Source organism: Strix uralensis, chromosome 5 (genome assembly GCF_047716275.1).
Source record: "Strix uralensis isolate ZFMK-TIS-50842 chromosome 5, bStrUra1, whole genome shotgun sequence".
Classification (NCBI taxonomy): Eukaryota; Metazoa; Chordata; class Aves; order Strigiformes; family Strigidae; genus Strix; species Strix uralensis.
This window is the reverse complement of record NC_133976.1, coordinates 72,337,539-72,362,999: the sequence shown is the minus strand read 5'-3', so window position 1 is coordinate 72,362,999 and position 25,461 is coordinate 72,337,539. Positions and strand designations below refer to the sequence as shown.

Sequence of the window (25,461 nt, the reverse complement as noted above, 5' to 3'; positions counted from 1 at the left end):
AAAGGAGCCGATACCATTGCTGAAGATGGGTGGTTCTTAGTGCAGAGCTGGAGAGCCATTGCTCTGAAGCCGCTGCTCCACAGCTGATGGACAGAACAACCCAGCCGACAGAAGACCTCGCTCACCCAGCAGCAACCTAAACTACAACCCATCGAACAGCAGCTACAGTATTGTCTCACATGTCCATAGAGGCCATGTGAGAAAGCCCCCAAATGCACCGCTGAAGTCAGCACTGGCATTGTGCCAAGCATGGGGATGACCATGCCTACACACCTTCCAAGGGAAACAGAGGTTATAGAAGTGCACACCCTTCCCCTAGATATCCAGCAGTCCTTTTAGACTGTCTTGCCTAAAAGGAGCAAGCCACTCCTGCTCAGTAAGAGGCACTCTTTCTACAGGACTTCATGGATGGAAGTCCATGTCAAAGACAGCAAAAAAGACAGACATCCCTCTGGGAAGACATCCCTCTGGGAACTACACTACCAGGAGAGGGAAGACAATCATCTTTTTCTTAAAACATGATTATTATCTTTGCTTACAGGCTACATAATTTTCACACAATCATTCAGACTCTGACACAATGGGCAAGAAGTACCCCATCAGCATGGCAAAGGAAGCCTATCCAACATGTTCATGAAAAGGGAGCTGAAGCCTCCAAAAGGCCCGATATAATGAGAACTAATGCCTCTGGGAGTCCAGAAGAAAGCAAGAAGCAGCAAGTTTCTTGACATACAGGATGGGAAAATGTTGACATTTAAGTTTTAGGTCCAGTCTAAGTTTCAATTTCTCACCTCACTTGGACTTGTTTTACACTAGTGTACAACAGGCCATAAGCATGAGCCACTATTCAGAAGAATTCAACTTCATTTTTCCTGTTTGCCGGTTGCCAAGATAAAGCAGGAGGTTCTCTACTGCTTCATTCTCCTATAAAGGGACCTTAAACATATTTGGTGGGGATACTGGTGGTATGTTTTTTATCCCACGCATTTGCAGTTGATGTTTTTTGTTCTGTGCTTTCTCAAAATGGCTGCAAGTCAGAATGAAAAGCATAAGTTTCTGAAGCTGCTGAGATTTTCATGGCACTTGACCAAAGGAAATAAATAAAAATAAAAACAAGCACTCCAAACATATCCTTCTTCTTGGCAAAAGCAAAAGCAGCTTCTCTAGAGAGTCTCAGCCCTTATCACTATATAAAGCTTGCCTCGACAACACCAGTAAGAAGGTTATTACATTATTTAGTAACAACCCATGGCAATCCTCTGTGTCCCCTCCCCAGGAACACTTACCGAATAAAGAGTTGCTGCTGTATTCTCACACTTTAACATCAGTTTTGTACCTCACTTGACAGTCTCTTTAGTTTTTCACCCACACATTAACACACAGGCACACAAAGGAAGGAAGACAAAAGAGATGCACATATGTTAAAAGAAAACGTCATCACAAGGGTTAAGTGGGCATAAATTGGCCATGGAGGCATTTAGGCTGGGAAAAAAAAGCCTTACAGGCAAACTTGTCAGACTGTGGAGCAGCCTTCCAACAGGAACCACGAGAGGATCCAACTGGACACAAGGCAATGCTGAGCCAGACTATGAAAGGGATTAGATAACTGGCTGTGTGTGATAACAGAGGACTATGCCTGAAGAGCCAAGTAGTCCCTTACCCTCTGATGTTCCTTTGACAGAAGGAAGGACATTACTTTAAGAAGTGACAACCTGCAGACTATCTTCTGGGTTGTGTTGGTTTCTTTAGGTTTTGGGTTTTTTTTTCTTTTACTGAATCAGAGAGTATACCTTTCTTCTTGCTAAAGACACAGCAACTCCCATCAGAGAAACTGTTTAAGAAAATAAGCATTAACAGATTGGAAAAGGCTTTTAAAATTAATGGTCTAAAATTCACCAAGCCTAGTTTAAGAAGGTGGGAAGAATCCCACAGGCAGTCTTAGCGAGCTGGTCAGATCTGCACTGTTAGCCATCTTATTCACTAAGCTTGCAGGGGCCTGAGTCTTGTCATGAGGATAGCAGAGATGTGGAAAACCAAATGCAAACAGAGCTACAGCGATCAACACCAGCTGTTCAGCTGCAGTGACCCAGTAATCATCATGATTATGTGTCCCAGTTACCGGGGGACTCTGCTAGAAGGATAAGCAGGTCGTGATCGTCACACTAAGCTCTACTCAAAAAAGCATTAAATGTGAAGACTAAATGTTCAAAATAATTCCCTGCTCAAATACCTCAATGTCTGGGAGCCAGAGAGAAGACAAGTCCTAATAGGCAGAGAGCATTACCGCTTCAAGTGATTGTGCTGGGAATCCCATGTCTCAAAAGTCAGCCCTGGGAGCACCATCTGAACTCGCTCAAGAGTCCTGCAACTATATTGAGTTGAAAACTAAAGTCGTCTTCAAACATAACTTGAGGGATGACCATGCCATACTGAATTCCCAGGACTCCTACCTCCCCAGAAGCCTCCTCCATGTCTTAGTGGAATTACCAGGGGGCCAATAACACACCAAATTACCACACTAAATCAAAGTCAGTAACCTCAAACTCTGGGCCACGGCAGGGAGGCATCTTTCATGATGATGCAAAACATTTCACTTAGCTCTGATATGAAAACAGCTCCCTTTTTCAAGCTCTCACATACATGTTTCCTTCCTTAATAGTTTTTTAAAGAAGGTATTGGACATAAGATCTGCCACCTATTAAAATATAAGTTTTGAAGGTAGACAACACTTCTAGAAATTATCTTGGGAATCTTGCTTAACTTTATCATATTTGGAGTCATCATTCTTTCCATACAGATGTGTACTTCATTACTTGGTAATGGAACAATAATTGCTCTTCAGTTATGCAGGATGCACCTCCAATTTGTAAGGGGTTTCTGAAGAGGTAATGACAGATGCTTAAAAAAATGAAATGTGAGACTATGAAACTTGTTATGTAAAAGATAATGGTACCCACGGGGTAGCCTGCCAGCTGGGTCACAGTCTCAACTGGTATAAAGGATCTATGCTGATGTTCTCTGTCTTACGTATTCTTAAGCCAAATTAATCATATTACTTTGTGCTTTAATCTAAATCTCACAAATGAAACATCATCAGCGTAGGTCAACACCTGACATCCCTGCTTTTCTGGGAGCTTCCTGCATGCTCTAGGTAAGACTGCCAGCAATTCAGCAGAAGGCATTTTTCCCCTCTGAAATTATACTTCCTGATTATAAAACATACTGAGTGTGAAATAAAGATATCAATCTATATCTTCTCTTGTTTCTAAAGCTAGATTCAATATAAAACCTGCTAGGAACTATATTGTGAGGGACAATCTTGTTCTAAAAAGGATAATCTATCCAAATTTTCTCCATCCCCTTTTCTCCAACTTCACTGTTGTGAACAAGGGCTCAGTGCAGCATTTTGAAGACCACATGTTCACTCACAGTCCTTCCAGACAAAATGTAAACTCCAGACTCTGAACACTTGCGTTCATTAAGGATTCCATGACAATGTTTGTAAGATCAAGAGCAGCGCACCATCCAAATGTCATCTGTATGTGCAGATGCAGTATCAAGTGCACCTCCTCATATGACTAATTTTCCAATTAAGATTGAAACACTGTTGTGCTAGAAACACAATAAACACATGGGAAGATCTCATTCTTGCCCCATAGGGATTTATTATCAAAGATATGCTAATTTTACTCTAATCTACTTGTTTTTATTCAGCAAAATACTGACTTTTACAATATGTAAATTTTGTGCTGCAAAAATTAACTATATTTTACTGTTTAGAAACAGTTTATCATGACATCCACAGGAAAAAGTTCAAAAAAAAGAAGACTGACAAACACTTAGAAAGCTTGCTTCACCTACTGTGATCTCCATGCCATTGCAGACCTATTAGCAGGACCCAAGCTACCCAATCTGAGACTTGTTCAGACGTGAGTACATGAACTGCATCACAACAGCGACTGCTGGGTAGACATACCCGGAGGAAGCCCAGCCTTTCACTCTGTCTGGAAGAACGATAAAACAACTATCACAGACTGCAAAACTTTCAGCTAGGAGAGTCCCGTTTAATCTAGTGGAAAAAGACATAATGAGATGCAGTGCTTGGAAGCTGAAATTAGATAAATCAGACTAGAAATAGGCACACATTTTTAACAGCGAGAATAGCATATCGCTGCAGCCATCCACCCAAGGATACCTCAAATACTCCATCACATCAAGCCTTTAAAGTCAGGGCTGCACTGCTTCACTGACAGATGTGCGACACAGCTCAAAGAGAAATTCAGCTTCATGCAGTAATTCTTAGATGAAGCTCTGTCTCTTGCACCATGCTCCAGCTCAGATTAGATGATCATAAACAGTCCCTCTTGACCTTAAAAATTTACAATGACACTCCTAGTAACAGTAAAAATGTCTTCAAGGAGTGTAGTTCTGCATAACCCCGAGAGATCGCAAACTGCGTGACAGTTTTGTGCCAATAACCTGTGTCATTTTATCCCGTGCAAACTGTTTGAGGGCCAGGGACAGAGCTGGGCTGGACAGCTGACATTCAGGAAACAAATTTAGTCCCTCACTCCTGGGTTGCCAGACGCTGAAAGAACTCTTAAAAAACTGCCATGTACCTTGATGAAGCAGCTTCTCCCCAAAACATCAGCTGCCTGAGAGTGTCAGGGACTTTGGAAAAAAAAAAAAAAAAGAAGAAAGAAAACCAGGTCTAATCTGCATTTCTCAGCAAAGAGATGCTACAGCGTGGTCTTTATAAGAGTGGCACAGCAGGAACAAGAAAAAATTCTCTCCTCCCCAAATAACTAGCAATTTTAAAATAGTTAACCCTGGAAACACACTCAAAAGATTAGCTGTGGCTCAACAAACTTTAAAGATGATCATTTTTAATTTAATTTAAGTTGAACATCCTTGTGTAATAATGGCAGAGATGAAGGACTATTAGGGAATAATCTTGTTTACGGATCAGTGAACTCAGAAAATTGCCAAGGCACTGTGAAACATATTCCTTATTCACACTTCATAATTAACCGAGTGCTCTGCAGAGACAGGATGCTGCAATATTAAAGTCATCTTCGTTATTAGAAAGCTGCTCATTTGGGCTGGGATGACACTGAGGGGGTCTCACCCGGTTCTGGCATTTCCAAACTCCCAGGAGAAGGCACCTTCAATCCATCAAAACAGCAGACTCACAGAGTATAACAGAGGGCAGAGAAAGCCTTTGGTCTACGACAAAAGCATGGCTTGTGCAAAGCGAAAAACACCTCCCTCCTTCCCTAATGCCATCTGGGAGCGTTTCTCTTTTAAAGGCAATTGAAAGATGAAAATACAATTATCTTAATTAATTCACATTGAAAGGTGCTTTTGATGGAGTCAAGAGGCCAAATTAGATCAAAGTAAATAATGCAGCAAATAGTGACATGCAAGCCCTGGGATAACAGCTATCATGGCTTGCACTGTCTAGATCTTTGTACTTAAAAACAACAAATGCTGAAGCTTCCAGCTTGCAGGAGAGGAGAGGCGGGGAGGATAGGGGGCTCTATCTCTCCAGCAAATTTTAAAAGAATTCTCAACTTACTGGCAAAACCAGGAAGACTTGCGCTGAGGTAGATCATCTTACAATTTGGGAAATCCTGGATTAAGTCTCTGCCTTCTGTCAGATTTTGTTTGTGAATTCAGGCAAACACTGGGAATTTCTGCTCTTTGGTTTAGAGAGGTATCGCTTCTCCCTCGCTGATGGAGCATAAACACTCAGACAGAGAGGACACGCACACTGCAGGTCCCAGGCAGCTAAGACACTGGCTGCAGCCCCTCTGCACTGTAACCACACTGCAGAGGAGAAGAGGAAACTGCTGGAGCCAAGAAAAAGCAGTGAGAAGGACTCAGTCTCATGAGTGGGTGTCTGAGGAAGCCCACAAGCTTTGCCCAAGCTGGGTTACTCTGAGTTATTACTCACTCCCAAGTAGCAGTTGAGAAAGGGAGGCGATACTAGGTAACTGAGGCCCAGACACAGCACAAAACAGTATGCCGGTGTCCTCTCTGGCCCTGAAAGCAGCCTGGCCCATCTTAGGCAAGGTTCAGCATCTTGCTCCAGCCTTTCCCCTGTAATGGGGAACAGGCCAGGCAGTCACAGGATGCTCTTCAGCCAAAGCCAGCACACACAATTCAAAACACACTAATAAAAGATAGTCAGATTTTCCATTCAGGTTTTCACTGTACATCTCAATTACCTACACAGACTGCAGTCAGAACAAAAGAAAAAATAATATTAAAAAAAGGGTGGTGCCATAAATCAGCACTGAAAAATGCAACTTTTGAATAGCATGTTTAGAACAGAAACAACAAGCAATAATACACTGAATAAAAAAACAAGGTGTCCCAACGTCTGTAGTACTGCATGCTATTCTGAGATCTCCCCCTCCTCTGCCCAATTTTCAAAGATCTAATAGAGACCAAGGGTAATAATGCTCATCAGACACATGGTTTCTGCATGAGGAGACAGTCAACAGGCCTCTCCACTCTGGAAAGGGAGTACATATAAAGATACTATAAAATTATGAAGGGCTTGGGGAAGTGAACCAGAGAAATTACTTTCTACTTCTAATCACACAAAGTGAAAGGGCTCCCAATGAAATTATCAGTTTTCAAGCAAAGGGTGTGTAATTAAATCACAGAACTCATTGCAACAAGATGTCCTCGAAGTCGGAGGAGAGAAGGCTTCTAAAAAGGGAATTAGGCAACTCCACAGAGGACATGTCCATGGAGAGTCTTAAACACAGTGCTCCAGATAAAGCATCCAGATCATAGACTCTAAATCACTGACTGGCACATGTTCAGCATGAACGGTGAGGAAAGATAACCCTGTACTGGCCCCATTCCCATTCTTTTCTTCTCTGTAAGCATCTAGTAATGTCCACAGTCAGAAAACAGATACTAGACTGCTTGGTTTGATATGGTGTTCCCACAATGTTCTTCTTCTATTATGGTGAATATACTGATATGAGTTCAATAGACAAAGTAAAAGAAGTTCTTTTTTTTTTTTTCCCCTGAAGAAATATCATGCAAAAATTCCTATATTCATATTCATGCATAGCACTAAACCAAATGCATTAATAAGTGCCTTCCGGGTGGAAAGTTATCCATCATCTCCAGAAGTTTGTACCGGCAATGAATTAAGGAATTGGCTTTTCCATATTGAGTAATTTCATGATGGAGATACCATACAGGATCATAAGCAGTGTCATGACAGTGAATCCACAGTACATCAGCCAAGATCAGCAAAGGAATGCTGATCTGATTAGAAAGACCAGCATTAGCAGTCATTTAGATCACAGACCAGGGGACAGCTTTCTAAAGATGAAAATTCCTGATGCTTGTACCAAAACATCTGTACTCTAAGCAATTCATCTTCTGAAATAAATGCATGACATAATTAATACTGGAGAGAATGGGGGAGAAGAGTGAGAAGAACGCTAACAAATGAATTGAGCTTACTACTAAAATACAAAAGAAACATCACTGCTTCAGACATTTACAGATAACTCACAGGTGCAGCAGTGATACAAGCTGGTGTCATTAGAGGCAGAGATTATAGTAAATGCAATTAAATCAAGGAAAGTCAAAATATTGCAAGAGAACCCAAGGCTGTCATTTTACAGCAGCTTTGTCTCTGCAGAAATTCCTAACGTGGTCTCGCAAGAATGATACGTGTAATGGCGTTGTGTAATCAGATAAAACTGCATTTTATGAGAGGGAAATAAAGGTAATGTTCCCTCTCCCTCCCACCCCGATTGATAATTACGCTTTCCCTGAATTTTACTTTGAACAATCAATAAAGTCCTTATCTCCGTGAAAAACAGAGAAGAGACAGTTTTTCCTTCTAATTTTCCTCTTCTAAAATGAACACCCAGCAGTTGGCACCTTTCGCATATTACAAGGAACTGTATTTTATTCCATATTTTTTGTACTAGTACAACCAAAGTGCAATCATAGTTGGTTTCAAAGTACAAAATTTTCACATAATATTTCCTTACTCTACAGCTGATTTGCAAAAACAAGGGATTCATAGGTCACAAAAGGAGAGATTTGAACAGATTTTCAGCCCCCAGCCTGAACAGAGAACCTACAGCAAACATGCTGCCAACCAAAGCTTTAAAGAGAGGAAACGACTGCTTATCCATACTGCAAAGAATGATACTTTCTTAAGATAACCAAACCTAACTTTAAGAAAGAAGGTTAAAAAAAACCACCCAAACAACCATCACCACAACATATTTCAATGGAAGATTTTTGTTTAAGCCACTCCATGATCAGTTGTGGCAGGTAATAAGAATTCATAAGGCAAAGCAGTGTTGCCAGATGCTGCAAGAACTGTCAGACCTGGAAAGCAAACAATAGCAGCGTTCCAACAGCCCAAGTGCAAACCTTGTCTTTCAAGGCTCACTTCGGCCAGTATCTGAATTTCAGCACGGATGTTTGGGAATGTGGAATGCATTTACAAGAGTCTCTTCTGCACTGCAGCTTCCTGAACATTCACATCCTGAAAATTGCTTAGAAGAATGGCAACAAAAAATCTGCATTTCAAAGATCTGCAGTGGGAGAGAATGTGCATTCCAGCATTTCCAAGCCAAGTAGAGGATTAAGGTTTCTAATGCACTAGTTGGAAAAGAATATTGGGATAACTGAATTAGAAATGTGAAAGTGGATTTACTACTCCTCTTCTTTACATTAAGTTGAAGATTAAGTTTCTAGTCAGGGAAGGATCTATTCATCTTGGAAAGCATACAGGGAGGATGGGAGAAGCATTAGACATGCTAACACATTTTGTCTTTTTAAACCAAATATTAAATCTCAACAGCTTCTTCACATTAAAAAAAAAAAAAATCAAAGTAACACTCATCACACAACTGGAACCATCCACCTAAAGTCATATTGGATGAGATTGGGGTCTTCATGGTTTTGAGCAAATGCTTGTATCAGCTTGTGAAAACCTAAAGCCACGTAACTTAGTCCTGAGAGCCTGCTGTCCTTCACTTAATACATGCTGTGATTATCAGGTTCACAGAGGAGACACGGACCAGTTCAGAAAGCATCAGTCATTAATGAGGTAGGTAGTTACAGCTGAATCCTTCTCCTGAGAGCAGCCTAAAAGTTTCCTCTAGATGTCCAGAAATGTGCCTGGAAGTCAAAAATGTAAGAGAGAAACGGTTCAATTAGATTAGCTCCGTGGAAATACCCGCAATAATCTGGGTATCATTTATCTTCAGATGTTGTGAGGTTTTTTTATTTCTTGGGTGACTGAAATGCCATTCTGTGTCAAACTAACCCAGATTTACTGCAAGGAAAATGACCTGGCAAGCCATTAAGGTTTTTCTGTTTCTCAGCTGCTGTTAATTCTTTGACACTGGTTTACAGGGCTTTCAGAGAAAGCCAATGAACACGAGCATGCTGCTATTTCAAATGCTGGTTTAATGAGACTGCCATGAGCTGTGAATAGAAAGGCAGTCCTGTGAAGTAAAGGGAATGAACAGAGTCTCCTGTGAGTCAGCTCTGGGACATACAGACTGCACCTAAAAATTGGGGATTTCCAATTAGCAACACAGGGAACAGAAGAGGCTGACATACAATGAAGTGACTGCAACTGCAGGGTTTAAACGCAACTCCCATTAATGAGAGGAAAAAAAAGCCTCCCCCCGCACACGAATGAATAAGCGATCAGCATCTTTTGGAAGATGGGCAAAAAAACAAAAAACAGCCGTTAACTTTTCCTCCTGGTTCTGTTTTGCGCAGTGTGGTTCTTTGTCCTGGGCACAGTTATGAATTCACAACAATAGATTTTCATGGACTAAATGAAAGTATAAAGGATCCTTAAAAGACTAAAGAGTCTTCCCCCCCCCAAAAAAAAATAAAAATAGCTAAAACATGTTAAGAAAAATAACATCAGACTCAGCTTTGCCCCTTTTTTCCAGCATTTAATGTCCATGAAACCAAACTACTTAAGTTTATTTGCTGCTTACTGAAATAAACAGGGCCTCTTGATACTGTCACATATTAATAGTCCAGGCAGTATTATTTACTTTCCACTTCCTTCGTGAAAGGATTTAAAAAGAGAGAGAGAGGTGTTTCTCAGTACTGCAAGACAAAAAACACTATCCAGAATACCAGCTAAAATGATCCAACAAAGAAAGTAAAATTTAAAACCAAGCCTCTTCTATTCAAACAAGCACATGCACAAGTGCCTGCTTTTCCATACACAAATAAACCAAGAGTGCAAGCAACTGTGGCTCTGCACCACACTGAGCACCAGAACAGAGCAGGCTCCTGGCTTTTGCCTGGCTTTCCATGCTCCCTCCTCCTCAAAACCAGGCAGCAAGCACAGGGAAAACTCCTGAGTTTAGGTACAGGGCAGAGGAGAGCCAAACCCACAAAACTGGAGAAAAAGAGGTCAAAAAGAAACTGGGCTTTGCAGTCCATGGAGCAGAAATCCATGCAGAGGGGAGCAGGAGATAAGCAAAGAGACAGTGAGTGCTGATAGCCGAAAACCCCGGAGGGACCTTTCCCTCTAGCTGGGCAAAGCTCCCACAGCAGGAGACTGAGCTTGAAAGGCAAGTGGGGACCACATGGAGGATGTGATATGCAATAGAAGGACATAGGTGGGGGCCCTTGATTTGGCTGGGCAAGGACTTTGGGGCTAGGAGTATAGAAGGAACCCTGAGAGAGGGAGTTTATCACAGTAGCTCTTGAGGAAAGCAACAACATCCAAAAGGCAAAGCCTGAGGAGCAAAGATTGAAAGCAATTAAATTACTAAGGAGAAGCAAGCAAGGGAAGAGATAAGGGCAGGCTGGAGTAGACAAGGCAGGACAACAAACTGCGGAGAGAGGAAGGAAGGAGCTGCCAGAAGCAGCTGCACATGCTGGGGTTTATTCCTCTCTGAGTCTGGAAGGGAACATCACGTCATTGTGCCTCCTCTGTCAGCAAATATTTAAGGGGAAAAGTCTCCCGTCTCTTAATACTGGCTCCTATAGAGCACAATCTACTGCTGCCACCAGCTAGTCTGCTTGCTCAAGCAGATGTTGATGAGGTGGATCCAAAGGTTTCAGTCCAACTATTCACACCCATGTGGCTCTCCACTGCAAAATTTATGGCTATTCACTTTACTTGTTTTGAAAAGCAAGGAAATTACACATCTAGAAACTATGCCAAAAGTACTTTAAAAAGATTACAGACTGAAGCAACAAATTGCGAGGAAATACCAGCACTTGGTAGTTTGTACACTGAGAAATTATTGAGAAGTAGTTCATCTGTCTCAAAGCAGGACTTAAATAACATGAATTAAACAGTGCATGGGGCCATGGTCTGGACAAGGAAGAAACAAAATATTGAATAGTTGCTTATTAAGTGAGCACCATCCATTCTGGTCCATGAATAGAGCAGGGATCATGCAGAAAAAATGGTATGTGATAGTGTAATTAAAGACTGTCATAATATAAACACACAACAGGGCCAAAATTAAATCAGGCCTTTCTTATCTGGTGAGTGCATAATTTTGCAGCCTAATGATGCCTAAACACGTCTTTTCGTGTGTGCATGAAACATTAGTCATCACCATACCAAAGTGGTGCTGTTTTTAAATAAACTTTAGTTAGCAAGCAATGAGTTCAGTTACTTGTATTGAAACAGCACTTGGAGATTTCAAAGATTAAGACACGTAATGCCACAAGCATGCATAAGAAAGACAGTCCTTGGCTTTTTGGGGAGGAGTCTTAAAACAACCACCACATCATACAAATGGAGGTGGAAAAGAAGCATGTGTTACTGCACCTCATCTTCCAGCACACACCATGGGAACAGAGAGATGTAATTATTTCCCCAAGATTACACAAGGGTTCTCTGGAAGACAGTCACAGACCAGAGCCCATAAGTCCTTGGCTGAATCCAAGACTTTAAGCTTAGGGGCACCCACCTCTCACATGTTTCTAGACTCTAGCAGAGTCTTCTGGTGGTGTCAGGTACCCATCTGAGCATAACAATAAATATCATCACTGACTGCAGGCAAAGGAGAAGATGATTCATGTACTATTGCTAGTGAACATTTCCTAAAAAGACGGGACATGGACACAGCAGTAGCTAGAGCTTTTGCTCAGACTCACAGTGGAAAAAGAGTCTAAAGAACTGAGTACAGAGAAGAGTAAACCACAGGCCAAATCCACCTCCGCAACACACCTCCCCAAAGGGGGCTGAACTTCATTCCTAACTTAAGGTTACTAAATAGCAAGAATGGCACAGGCTGCTACAATTAAAAAAAGCTTGCAACACCACAGAGGAAGCATCTCACAGTTACCAGGATAACAATGACACTTATCTAATCTGTCATCTTTCAGCACACACTGTGCCTTCCTATACCTTGGGACTCAGGGTCCTACTTGTCTTTTGGGGTGAAATTGTGTTGTCCTATTCCCAGTTCAAACATCAATTCCCCCTTCCCCCCCAAAAAAGATCAGCCTACAGCAGGCAACAATTTAGCACTTCCTTTTCTCTCTTTTCACACGGAGGCAATCCAACACCAACCTTTGCTCAGAGCATCGCAGACTAGGAGCTTGCTCATTTATTTTAAAAACTCACAACCCTTATATCATCACCAGTGAGAGAAGAAAGAAGGGAAAAGCCTAGGCTCGTTCCACTGCTTAACGCTCCAGGTTACTCATTTTGCTTTCCCACAGAAGAAAATCATTCTGACTGCTAGACTCCCAGCCCTTTTTCACCACAGACTGAATCCCAAACCAGGACATTGTCCTGGAATTTCTCTACTAACTATTGCTGTGGTGATTGCAAAGCCCTATATCCCTTCCTCACTATTTTGCTGTTGCATGGCAAGGACCTTTTAGGCCAGTGACAAGTATCCAGGTTTTTCTTCTGTTGTATGCTTGCCCCTTACCAAAATAGTACGTTAATAATAGTTACCTTAGTGTTCCTAGAGGCATGCAGTGCTTTTTACTGCTGTCCTTTGTATATGAATTCAACCATCACTGACCTTCAGGGTGTGTGAATGCAACTAAGTACAACTTACTAAAGTTTAAGAAAGTTGTACCAAATCTAACACAAAGTGTCTTCTTTGCACTTCTATAACTCAGGCAGTTTCATGTTCTGAGCCACACCTTCCTATAAAACTCACTCTAACAAATTCAAGAAAAGGTAAAGTTTGCACACATGAAATCCTGTATCTGGGAAACTGGTCACACTATCCTGCCTACATCAGTTATGAATCTAGGAAGCAGCATTACACTGTGTGGCAAGGGGAAGCATTAGAAATGCAGCTGAGACTTATGCTTTTTGAACAGGAATTTCCTCTTAAAGCAGAAATGTGCTATACTGTCAAATTAGGTTTTTTAAAAAAAAAAAAAATCATTGCTACACAATGGAAATAAAACTATTGGAAACAGAAGCACCCAGTGAGGAAAAGCCAAATCAACACCAAGCAATTGCTATGTAGTCACATGTTATGTCTGCCGACACTTTTTCCCCTCTCCCCCTCTGCTCTTCCTTCATGTTGGAGAACATCATCTGTTTCAGCTCAAACACTGACCGTGCACACTGCGTGTGGACTCAGGGAAGATATGTTATGACCTCAACATACTTTTCCTCATAGTATATCAATCTTAGGGCCAGCGCAGCCATCCCTGGAATGCACGATGTTCTGCAGAGCGTTTCCATTTTCTTTCCCCTGCTACTGCAAAAGAAAACAACATTGCTGCCAGTTTAGTCATCAGATCACATGTATCCCTGCTATAGCCTTAAGGATTTCATTGAATTTTGGATCAATGGGGTTTTGTGCCTGGATCCCACAGTGCTGACGAGTAGTGAGCTCCCTCACTTTCTTTTGCAGATACATAGAGATTTAAAGTGATGCTGCTGGGCACAGCTCCAAGTACACCTGCTTCTCTCATTCTGTCACTTGGCAAAAAAATTAAAAATAGAAAAAAACAATCAAAAAACAAACACAAAAAACCTAACGCAACAGTTCACGTAAACGGAAAATGGCACCATTAAACACCAGTCTATTGTCCATTCTAAGGGAAGAGACTCACCAGCTAAATCACCACCAGCAGATAAAATAAAAATCAGTTTCTAGGTCACTGAAGAGAAACAGAGATTTCAGTTTCAAAAGTATGCAAACTATTGAGGAGTCTTGTTTTTCAAGAAGCGTAGACTGCTGGCCCACCACAGGCTCATTTACAAAGCTTAAAACCACCAGGGTGATTAGGTGGTATGAGGGCATCCATCGGCTGGACAGCATTTAGCAATGCTGAGTGTGAGACACATATGACACGGCATGACGACAACTATATGTAGCCTTGGAATAAAAAAAAACGGTCAAAAAAGTAGATCTTGGTTTTCAGTGGATTCGACAAAACAAAAAAATGAAAGCGAGTGACAATAACTATAGACACAACTTGCACAAGGGACTGTGACATATATCACCCTTGTTAAACATATTCATGAATCTAACAGAGTAGCACTGTGGTGAGCAATGAGGTGTTGGCATCGATATTGCTTTTTAATAGTACACAATAGGCCAAATGCTGGGTTCTGCACTTCTGCCACAACAACCCCCAGCAGCGCTACAGGCTTGGGGAGGAGTGGCTGGAGAGCTGCCAGTCAGAGAGGGACCTGGGGGTGTGGATTGACAGCCGGCTGAACATGAGCCAGCAGTGTGCCCAGGTGGCCAAGAAGGCCAATGGCATCCTGGCTTGTATCAGCAATAGCGTGGCCAGCAGGGACAGGGAAGGGATCTTACCCCTGTACTCGGCACTGGTGAGGCCGCACCTCAATTACTGTGTTCAGTTTTGGGCCCCTCACTACAAAAAGGACATTGAATTACTCGAGCGTGTCCAGAGAAGGGCAACAGAGCTGGTGCAGGGTCTGGAGCACATGTCGTACGAGGAGCGGCTGAGGGAACTGGGGGGGTTTAGTCTGGAGAAGAGGAGGCTGAGGGGAGACCTCATTGCCCTCTACAACTACCTGAAAGGAGGTTGCAGAGAGCTGGGGATGAGTCTCTTTAACCAAGTAGTAAGTGACAGGACAAGAGGTAATGGCCTCAAGTTGTGCCAGGGAAGGTTTCGACTGGATATTAGGAAGCATTTCTTTACAGAATGGGTTGTTAGGCGTTGGAATGGGCTGCCCAGGGCAGTGGTGGAGTCCCCATCCCTGGAGGTGTTTAAGAGTAGAGTCGACTTAGCGCTGAGGGATATGGTGTAGTTGGGAACTGTTAATGTTGGGTTGATGGTTGGACTGGATGATCTTCAAAGTCTTTTCCAACCTAGACAATTCTGTGATTCTGTGATATATGTATGTGGCACCATCATAGTAAAAGCACTGAGGCCTTATCATGAAAGCTCTGGCCTTATCCCAAACAGAAATACAAGCCTGATGTGAAAGTCCTGACTGCCCTTCTCCATTTGTGTCATACAGGAGGGCACATATAGTCACAAGCCTCTTTCAGGCCTTAAAACTCAGGCAGATGGATCAAACTCGTAAGAGATCCTCATTACCTCGTTCCAGTAGTATATGTCAGCATCCCCCAAAATTGCAATAAATCGTGACAATTTCATCCAGACTAACTCATTACTTACTCCTGAAGGCACCCAGGACTGCAACCCACACATTCACCAGACAGCTGAACATAAGAGCAAGTGACAATAAAGAACAGAAATTCTTCTGCACCAAGAATTTATGTAACTAGCTCTGGTTACTGCTAATTAGATGGGTTCCCTTAACTCCCCCATTATGTTTCCCTGAGTTTTTTAGTTAGCTCCAGTAGCAAGATACATAATAAATTATTATTAAATAGAAACCTAAATGATCACATTAAGAGTACTTAAAAGTACAGATTAAGCAGTGCACAACTATTTTATGCTAATGAAGACCTTACAGCTAGCAACCTGGTGCTCTACATAAGTACCCGAAGCTACTTCACTGTGCCTAATCTGCCTTCCAACTTTGAAGTTTTTGCAATATTTAAAATCCTTTCCCCTCCCTTTTGCCATTGAAGAGACCTACAGGAGCCAGAGAAACACTGATTACAGAGAAGAAATTGTGTAATTAATTCTGTATATTCGACAGCAACTTCAATTTTTTCCTTTCTTTTTTCAGCTATAGCAAGGATTTACTTTTTTTTTAAAAGATGGATTGTATTTTCATAGAGCAATTGTCTCAAGTGCTTCCTACTTCATATCATATAATATGCCAATAATACTAGAGAAAGACTGTGTACAGAAAGTATTTCAACTATTTTAATCTGTCCTGCAAGAGGAGAGATTGGAATTGGAAGTAAGGAGAAGACTGCAGTCATACGATCAGGTAGCTGTCCATAGACCTCCACGTGACGCGGACGTCATTTTGAGAGCCAGTGAGCTGCAATACATTTAATCTTGCTGTTCCATACTACTGCAAGCATGCTCCACGTGGTTGAGAACTGAGAAGATCTCTGGAAATTACAAATGCTATAGCAGCACATTTATTTTTTTTAGTGACTAGCAAACATTGACATTAGACAAGCAGGCCCTGGTCAAATTGCCCAGGCTCTATGAGGCTGTCATTCCGTGCAGCAAGAAGTTATCCAGCCTTATCCTGCCTTCAGAGGAAACAGAAATTCAGAGCAAGGGAAAAACTAGCCAAGAAGAATGCAAACAGTGTTTTAGAGAAGTTTTTTTTCAAAGCAGCATCCATTAACCCACCCCAGGCTTTTTCCCAAGGCTCTCAGCACAACTCTCACACAAATGTGTGGCAGCAGGCTTCCCTCTCAGCCACTAGGACCAAGCCAGCTCTACTTTGGGCATCCCACTGCAAACCATCACGCAATAGGTTGTTGCAAGTGTGTTGCACAGACTCAGTCACTTCAAAAGAGAAGCTGAGCGGCTTACACCATGAGAGCCCCATTTTAATAAGACAGCAGCTATGTACATGCAGAGCTTGATTTACCACATACAGAAATCTTTTACACTTGAAGAGGTAGCTGCCAAAAAGCAAATACCAGTTGGCAGAGTGGACGAGTTCCCTTTGAAGCCACCCCACATGCATGGTCTCTCCAACACAACTTATGTAACCTCTCCTGAAGAGACAAGAAAACCAGAAGCTTTCCCTTTGGTGTGAGAAAGGGACGTTCCCAAAAGAGGGGGAAGAGGAAGTGTTTGGAAAAAGTATAAAGCAAAGGAGGGGGGGAAAGGAGCAGTAGGAAGAAGAAAAGAAATGGGGGTAAAAGAAACAAAGAACAAGAAGATGAAGCAAGACAGGAGACATTTTTTATAGTGATACTCTCCACCATAGTATACATCAAGGAAAATATAAACAAATACAAGTATCCAAAAGAACAAAAGTATTGAGAGAAACATGGAGAGCAAAGGCCAGGAATAGCAGCTGCATCAGTGTCATGCGCAGGTTACTCCTCCCCACCAGGTCCTAATTTTAGAGGTAAGATGTTAAACGAGGCTTTTGGACATCCCATTCAGGCCTGGCACATCAGAAGGAACCAGGTCAACCACACTTTCTAATTGTGCTACTCATTCGGGGATATAGGAGGAGAAATAAATTTAAACAAACAACTTTAGAAGCTGTTCCAAATTGCCAGAAGAGTCTCCATGCCAGAGCAGCTAGCACTTACCCACTCCAAAAAGCCTTGACTTCTTTACCATTTTTGTGTCACAGATTCCCCACATGGAGAGGCAACATGACCAAACCCAGTCCCTTCCTTGTTAAAAGCAAAACCAAAAACCCAACCAACCCCAAGACAGACCAATCATGCAAAACACCTGCAGGGCAGAAGCTTTCGAGTGGGTTGAACCACTTAAACTACAGGTAGAGGAGACAGACTCTGATCTGAGAAGTTACAGATCTCATCTAATGCCAATACACCACTAATACTGATGCAGCAAGAAGATTACCTAAAAAAACCCCAACCAAAAGCCCAACAGCAAACAAACAGCCCCTACTGAACTGATTAATGAGGAGTGTTATGTGGGAATAAAACACTCCCCAGGTTTCAGGAGTGCTGCATGGAGCCCGTTCAGGTGCCAACCTTTAAATGATCAGAGAACTGCAACATGTAATTCCTGATCTATTTCAGGAACAAAACACTTTCCCCAAAGAATAGGTAGTGTGGGGCAATTCATTATTACAGGTCTCCAAATTAAGTCATACTGTGAGTGTTTTGTAGTTGAAACCCAAAATCAGCAACAATGGGCAAGCTGTGCAAGGGCTACCAGGGAGACTGTATGGAGGTCAAGGTTAAAAGGAAAAAAACCCGTGCTCTGGCACACATCCATGGGCGGCTGCTGAGTCACACCCCCTTAAAGGCTCTCCCTAGCTCAGTGCTGTTCCGCAGGAATAAGGGCGCCAGGCACTGGTCCTGTGCGAGCGTGTGGCCCTGGAGTCCTTCCTCCCCCAGTGAACATGCCAACAACCGCTGGACACGACCAGTGAAAATTCTTCTGTTACTACCTGAGCCTGGCTCTCACCATTCTATGCACATTCCTAAGCATAAAGCAGAAGTTGGCATCGCCTCTACTTTCATATATATATATAAATATGCATACACAGACATCTACATGTATGTATATCCACGTGCAGAAATGTGTATAAACGTGTATATATAGATACATAGCAGTATCACATAATATGCTGCTCACACTGCACTCACCTCACTTCAGGCATTATTGTATATATGCACATATTCCCCCTCTTCACATTCAAACTAGCATTACAGCTTTGGCTTTCTCCATGGAGAAGCTGGGAAGTAGAGCACTGCCTACCAATATCATATTAGGATAGAAAGTCTCAGGACATGGACAGTCCTCAGATATTCTCCTTTTCCCAAGCAGGAGAAATGCACTTTTCGATTCCGTCCTCTTTCCTCTCTTCCCTCTCCAGTAGCATAAGAAAAAAAATTCAGCACATTTCAGGATAAAAATGGCTAAGACAAAGTGAATGACTTGACATTTTAAGGTAGGATCAGCTGCAAAGTAAACCACAATGGAGCGGCAGGTAGCCAGCAGTACCTCCGAATGGCCCACATGGCTTTGCTGGGCACAGAAAGGCCACTGCTCTGCTGCTCCTCGGGTGATGCCGGGTGGCAGGAGCTCCAGGTGCCCCGGTGAGCAAAGCGATGCTTCCCATTCTCCCGGCCAGCCGGAGGGACCTGCAGCGAGGCAGAGGGAGAAACTGCAGGCTGCCGGCCAGGTCTTCGGTGGATCCCCCCATTTCTCCTGATTATGCAAGCACAGGAAAGGGAAAAAAAGAGGGGAAAGGGGAAAGAAAAGGATTAAACGATTTTTATTTTTCATGCTTACTTATCAAAAGGTTGAACATTTTGAAAACAGCACAACATGGTATCTAACTACAACAGAAGACATTTTATTTAATCCGAAATACAAAGTCTTTGCATGCTGGGTGGACAGGATTTATTAGTTCCTAACTAGATCCAGAAGAAGAGACCCGAAAGCAACAGAAGATGAGCACTCCTGTATCAAGCTGGTCTCTGGACCTCTGGTAAGATGGGAAGCACTGAGAGGAAGAATATGGTGACATTCCTAATTTTTTGCAGAAAATAATTGGTGTTCTGCTGTGTTTAAACAGAAAACAAATCTGTACAGCTTGGAGGAAGAAGCAGGAGGAGATGAGTTTCAGCAGCATGTAGAAGGCTGTTGGTTTTCTGCTGTCCCCTAGAAGAGTCAAATACAGTCATAAAATCCTGAGCACCACAAACAGAGAAGTGCACAATTACGTGCAACCAGAGCAAATATGAAAATGCAGCACATCTGGACTACAGAGCTTCATTCCTGCAAGCTAAATATCTGCCACATCTGGGCAAGCGGATGCCACTGAAGTAAAGAAATAACCTGAAAAGGCCATTGGAATGTGAACCTACAGGAAGGGGGAGATTGAAGGGAGGGGGAAGGAGGAGGGTAGATTTTCCACCAATTAATTAACATTTCTGTTACCTTTAGCCAGGCAGCTCCTGGAACGCACCTGGCAGACTGTAAATGCAAGTGTTGACAAGCGTGCCAGCTGTCAGTCCACAGAAAACTCCTCACTGAGTATTTGCCCACCAGTTACACCATTATGAATCACTTATCTGGTCAAAATAGGATAAATACTCTGCCAATCCATCGTACCTGCCCTCTGACTGCTGTTGCTGCTAGAGAGGCCAGAGGGAGGGTAGGAGGGCCTGAAACATGGTCCATTCCCCCTTGGGACCTAGAGGAAAGGCTGAAAGGGGAGAGAAACCAGGATACTCCTGAAAGAGAAGAGTCCCTCTTCTCCTCCCTGCATTTGCTGCTCTCGCATTGTGCCAGCTCTGGCACTCCCCAAACCCTTCTCCGAGCTGATTTAATTCACTACTGTGGAAACATAAACTCAGTGTCCTTTTTTATAACCTAGATATACTAGCTCACGCAGGAGTGTGACAGGCTCCAGAGCCCATGGGGCAGCACCGGTTGGAACACGAGAAGCAATGGCAAGAGCAAGACCTCCCATTCTCAGTGGCAGTAAGCTCTTACGTTCACTCATCAGTAGGTCTGCACCAGGTATGGTTTGGGAGAGAAGTGGAAAAAAAACTACTTCTATCAAACAAAAGACTTCTGACTTTTAGTGGAGATACAGAATACCATAGTTATTTGTGACACTAAGTGGGTGGGGAATACAAACTTTTCAAAGTATTTGATTTTTCTCCAGTGACCGCTGAGAGCTCCTAATTATTGCAGAGCTGGCTGGATATTTTCCCTCTTTTTCCATTCTGTAAGGACAGAAAGGATTAAACCTGATTTTACTACTAAACATCATATGATATTTCTACAACCATGACATTGTGACTGAATAATCAAGCATACATTGCGAATGGAAGGATATAAGCCAGAGAAATTTTAAGATGTTAATGCTTCAGTCAGAACTCCCACAGGAAAAATAAATGTTAGTCTTGTCAGAGTGAACTGAACATTTTAGAGATCAGTTCTTCACATCTGGCCTATCTACCCAGCAAAGTTATTAGGCAGCAATAGAGTAACAAAACAAAACCAAAAAAAAAAAAAAAAAAAAACCACCAGAATGAAACCTTGGTGCCCTCCAAATTTGTCAGATGTGTGCCATCTAATTCAGCAGGGCAGGTCCATCTCCCACAGTGCTGTATATAATAATATATATTTTGCACACACAGGTGGCAACACTTGAAAAGCACAGCGAGCATAGCAAATTACTTACAGTTTGAGTCCATTGCAGGAGAGGGAAAAGAAGTCATAAACCAAGCACACACCAAACACCGTGACTCCAGTTTCTTTCACCAGCATTGCACACGTCCCAAAGAATAAACTAAGCAGCAAAAAGAATGGGGAGGCAGTGGGAGGGAAATGTTCCCCAACATAAAGCTGATCCACACTCCTGAAAAATATATTTGACATAAATATTTTAACTTCTCTGTTATTTTCATGTTTACTACATTCATACAAATACTGAGACACTTTTCCTTAATTTCTTAAGATACTGGTAACAAGTGACATGAACAATCTGTTCACTGATTAATGAGGAAAGGTTTAGACACAGGACAGGAAGGGAAAACACAAATATTGAGAGGCACACAAAGAATGTGCACAGAGGAGGGGAAAAAAAGACAAGCAGAAAGATAAAATGCACTTGAAATGATCAGAGGAAGGCAGAGTAAGTACAAAGGCAGAAAGGGCAGAAAAACACCTGCTTTCCGTCATGTAGAACACACATCCTTAATTCTCCTTATGTGACAAAATGCACTATACAAGCAAAAATTCCTCCATCCCACCCACACTCCCCTGAGTCAACGATGTGTCCTAATCATTCATACACTGGGCAGCAAGCCTGTATGAGAGGGAAGAAGGTAAGAAAAAACCAAAATCAAACAAGCTGATTCTTGGGGGGTCACTACCAGTTTTACACCTTTGAAACCTTCTGATGAAGACAGGTTTGTGGATTTGCAGCAAACAGCTCAAGAGGGATATAAGCAGCTTTTCCACACAGCCATGATGACACAGTGCTATTGCTAAATGAAATAACAATGCAAAAGGGGCAGAAACCCCAGTCAAGTAAAGATATTTCTTTATTTGTACTTGTTCAGTCACAGTTTTAGGACACAACCCAGCAAACAGTGCCAAGTTTTCATCTGAAAAGTATGACTAACGGTCTAGGTGCAATCCTTAACTCTCCCAGACCAAGTATTTCACAGTCCCAGAGTCACAGCATATATTTTAAAGGCAGGCATGTGTCCGTCCATTCTTCACTCCACATACAGTTTGCCTTCAGTTGAAAATACTCCTTTATGATTTTTAGCTCTACAAGCCCTCCTCTAGTGTATGGTCAGCTGTAATGTCAATGGAATAGGGGACCTTAAATATTGACTTCTCTTTTTATGTTTATTTGTTCTGATAAACTTCACTTATTTGGCACTGTGGCTGAAAGCAGGGGCCAGGGCACTTCCATGCATCAGTGCTGAGGGAAGTACCTCTGCCAACAGCCTCTGAAATCTGACAGGTTTCCCCTTTGTCTCCTCCTCAGACTAGAGCATCTCATGATATTATCACAACCGATAGCTAGGATCCATACCTATTATAGGAGAGAAAAGCCAACAGAAAGAGTAGACAGGCTAGGACATCTGCTCTGCCTACTATACCTGTTACCTAAAAGGAAGAGAGACACACAGGTGTAAAAACACATCTATAAAAAGGCAGGTGCATTCAGGACTGTTTCAACAATCCATGCTAACTGCTACTATTTTAAGCTTTTTATCTTTCAGTGTTACCCTCCCTCAATATAGTGAGATGTTGGTAGTGTAGGATATGCTCAGTTTTGTCTGCTGCCTTTCTCACTTGGCAAAACAAATGAGTAAGCCAACAGTTAAGTCATTTTTTACTTTCTTATTAAAATATTAATAAAGTTGCATTGAGAAATGCCAATTTTAGGGATCTGTTTTAATTTTGTATAATATGGCCCAAATGAGAAATGCATCCAACTCCCAGAACTAAGATGTGTTAAGAAAAATACTAATGAAACAGCAACTCTTTGGAGAAGACTTATTATATAGGAATGAGTTAATAATTAATATTTGAATGAACTTTATCACCAAGAAGTGATAGAGTGGTATGAAATTTATTCTCTTTCTGAATCATCTGAGTTTGTAAGAGTTTTTTCTACATATTAATTAACCAAATCTTTTTATAAGAAAGGCAATACTGAAGAAGAATGTATAAACACTCCTTTTACAAACTATTTCAATATTCCATTTCATAAAGATCTAAAAATTGCCCATAAAGCAAATAAAAGGCCCTTTGAAATTTTGCCTCTTTTGAGTTTACATAATTAAGCTATATTCAGCGCTCCAGCATTTATTTTAACCTTTTTAAGTCCTGACCCAGACAAAAATAAATTCAAAGAGTGCCTCTTCTAAAACCTCCCTTATAATATAAAGCTGTATTATCAAAAGGAGCCTAGCTGATTAGTTCACACGAGACAGCACAGGGAGTAACTGTAAAGCTCGTGGCTTTTTGTTATTAAGGTAATCTCTCCTCAAAAGTTCTCAGCTGCGGCAGCCGTTTCCCTCGTTCATTTACAAAGGTTCCTAAGGAGAGTGTGTGATATCAATGGTATCTCAGCTAACGAGCGCATTTCTTTTTTAAGACCGATAGCTAGACATTGCATTTCCTTCTCAAAGACAGCAAGACTCATTTTATCCACAGAATTACCTCCCCACTAACTGCAGTTTTAGCATGACTATGTCTTTAAATGTTTCCTTATAACGAACAGAAAAATGTCCAATGTGGACCGTGGCTCTGTAAACTTACACAGTGATAAATTAATCTGTTGATCATATTACCTCTATTTGAGTGATCTCCTCCAGAGTACACACTAACACTGCCTTCACTTTTTCTCCCCTAAATTGAAGACTATAGGAGATGACTGAAGGCATGAAACAATGTCCCAGCAGGAGAGCGCAGCCTCACCAAGGTCTTTGGTTTCAGAAGACTTGACATTTTCATCAGCTGAATGACCATCCATTTATTCCCAGCATTACTGATTAGGATCGTCAATGAGAATTTAGTACCGGACCAGAAAGACAGCAAGTGTGAATACACTTTTTTCTTAATGAAAATTTTTAAAAATATGGTATATTCTCACCTTTGCCTCTCCACAGCAAAAATCACAAGTACCATATTCTGTATGACTCAGAGGCTTCTTTAAAATAAAAAAAAATTTAAAGTATGCATTTATTTTTAGCTTTTGTGTCACCAGGGTTTTTTGTGTCACATACTTACAGCCTCGGTGTGAATGGGATGCACAGCAAAGAACAGCGCCGTGACAAAAGCAAGTCGACAGTCCTTGAACACAGCTTTGTCACAAGTGTACATCAGCACAAGAGTCACTAGACAGTGTAAAATTACATTCACTGCATGGAAATAGAAGGGGTTCATACCAGCCAGCAATATGTTTAACCTGTAGGGAAACAAAATGGAACCATTACTAGACTGGAGAGGTCTTGTAATAGCAAGACATCTTTCAAACACTCTAAATTATGCTTTTTGCCTGATTTGCAGTCTTCTAATGTAAGTGCTATTAAACTAATTAGTGAAAATCGCTCTGAACTTCTGGTTATCTGATTAAAAAGAAACCACTTCCCCAATTTTTAAAATGTGTGGTTGCATTTGGCAACCTTATTGACACTGGGATGGAGAGGCTTGTGCCCTCCCAGTACAGTTTACAGCAGTGAGACAACATCTGTGCTTCCTTAGCAGCAAATAACACTGGCCAACATCAGAAGTACGGCACTTGTCCTGTTTCCCTGTTGGCACCTTCTGCAATTGTCTCAGCCACGTGGCAGCTTTACAATATGGGTAATTTTCTGCTAAAGAATAGATGCTTTTGCTTGGGAACAGCCATGACAAGGACTTGGTAAGGCGCTGGAGCATCTGCTTGGCGCTACAGGTGCATTTATTTCCATTTAACTTTCAAAATACTCTCACATACTGAATGTTAAGCATTTATTTAAACACTTTACTGACATCAGGACTACACTAAAAAGCTGGTCTAATAGCCAGCATCATTTTTACAAGGACATTAATGGTAAAGATCAGTTAGCTAACATCACCCTAAACTCAATGAGACAATTAGCATTCATTATTTGTGTCGACCATAAAGAAAAATGAAGTAAAACAAGCTGTTATGACATTTGCTTGACAGCGTGTATTAACATATTTTTCTGGTCACTGTTTTTTACAGCCAGCTTGCTTAACAGCTGCTGACAGGCTTTGCCTTACATGCATTTGAAGATAATTCTCTTTAGAATTAACTGCATCTGTACATTTGGACAAATATATATCCACATACACATATATACATATAAATACACACATACACATGGTGTCTCTATCTAGGGAAGACTCCATATATGAACAAGG

At 41.7% G+C, this 25,461-nt stretch overlaps 1 protein-coding gene across 2 annotated transcripts in view; it reads right to left on the bottom strand.

Moving 5' to 3' along the window:
- Window positions 1-25,461, bottom strand: part of TMTC1 (transmembrane O-mannosyltransferase targeting cadherins 1) — a 185,358-nt gene that overhangs the window by 110,361 nt on the left and 49,536 nt on the right. For both annotated transcript variants that reach the window (XM_074871591.1, XM_074871590.1), the window contains 4 exons: window positions 24,322-24,499; window positions 22,616-22,689; window positions 21,248-21,424; window positions 19,051-19,257 (listed from right to left, as the gene is read on the bottom strand). In XM_074871591.1, coding sequence (XP_074727692.1) covers window positions 19,051-19,257; window positions 21,248-21,424; window positions 22,616-22,689; window positions 24,322-24,477 — 614 coding nt within the window. In that variant the 5' untranslated portion in view covers window positions 24,478-24,499. The remainder of the gene's footprint in view (window positions 1-19,050; window positions 19,258-21,247; window positions 21,425-22,615; window positions 22,690-24,321; window positions 24,500-25,461) is intronic.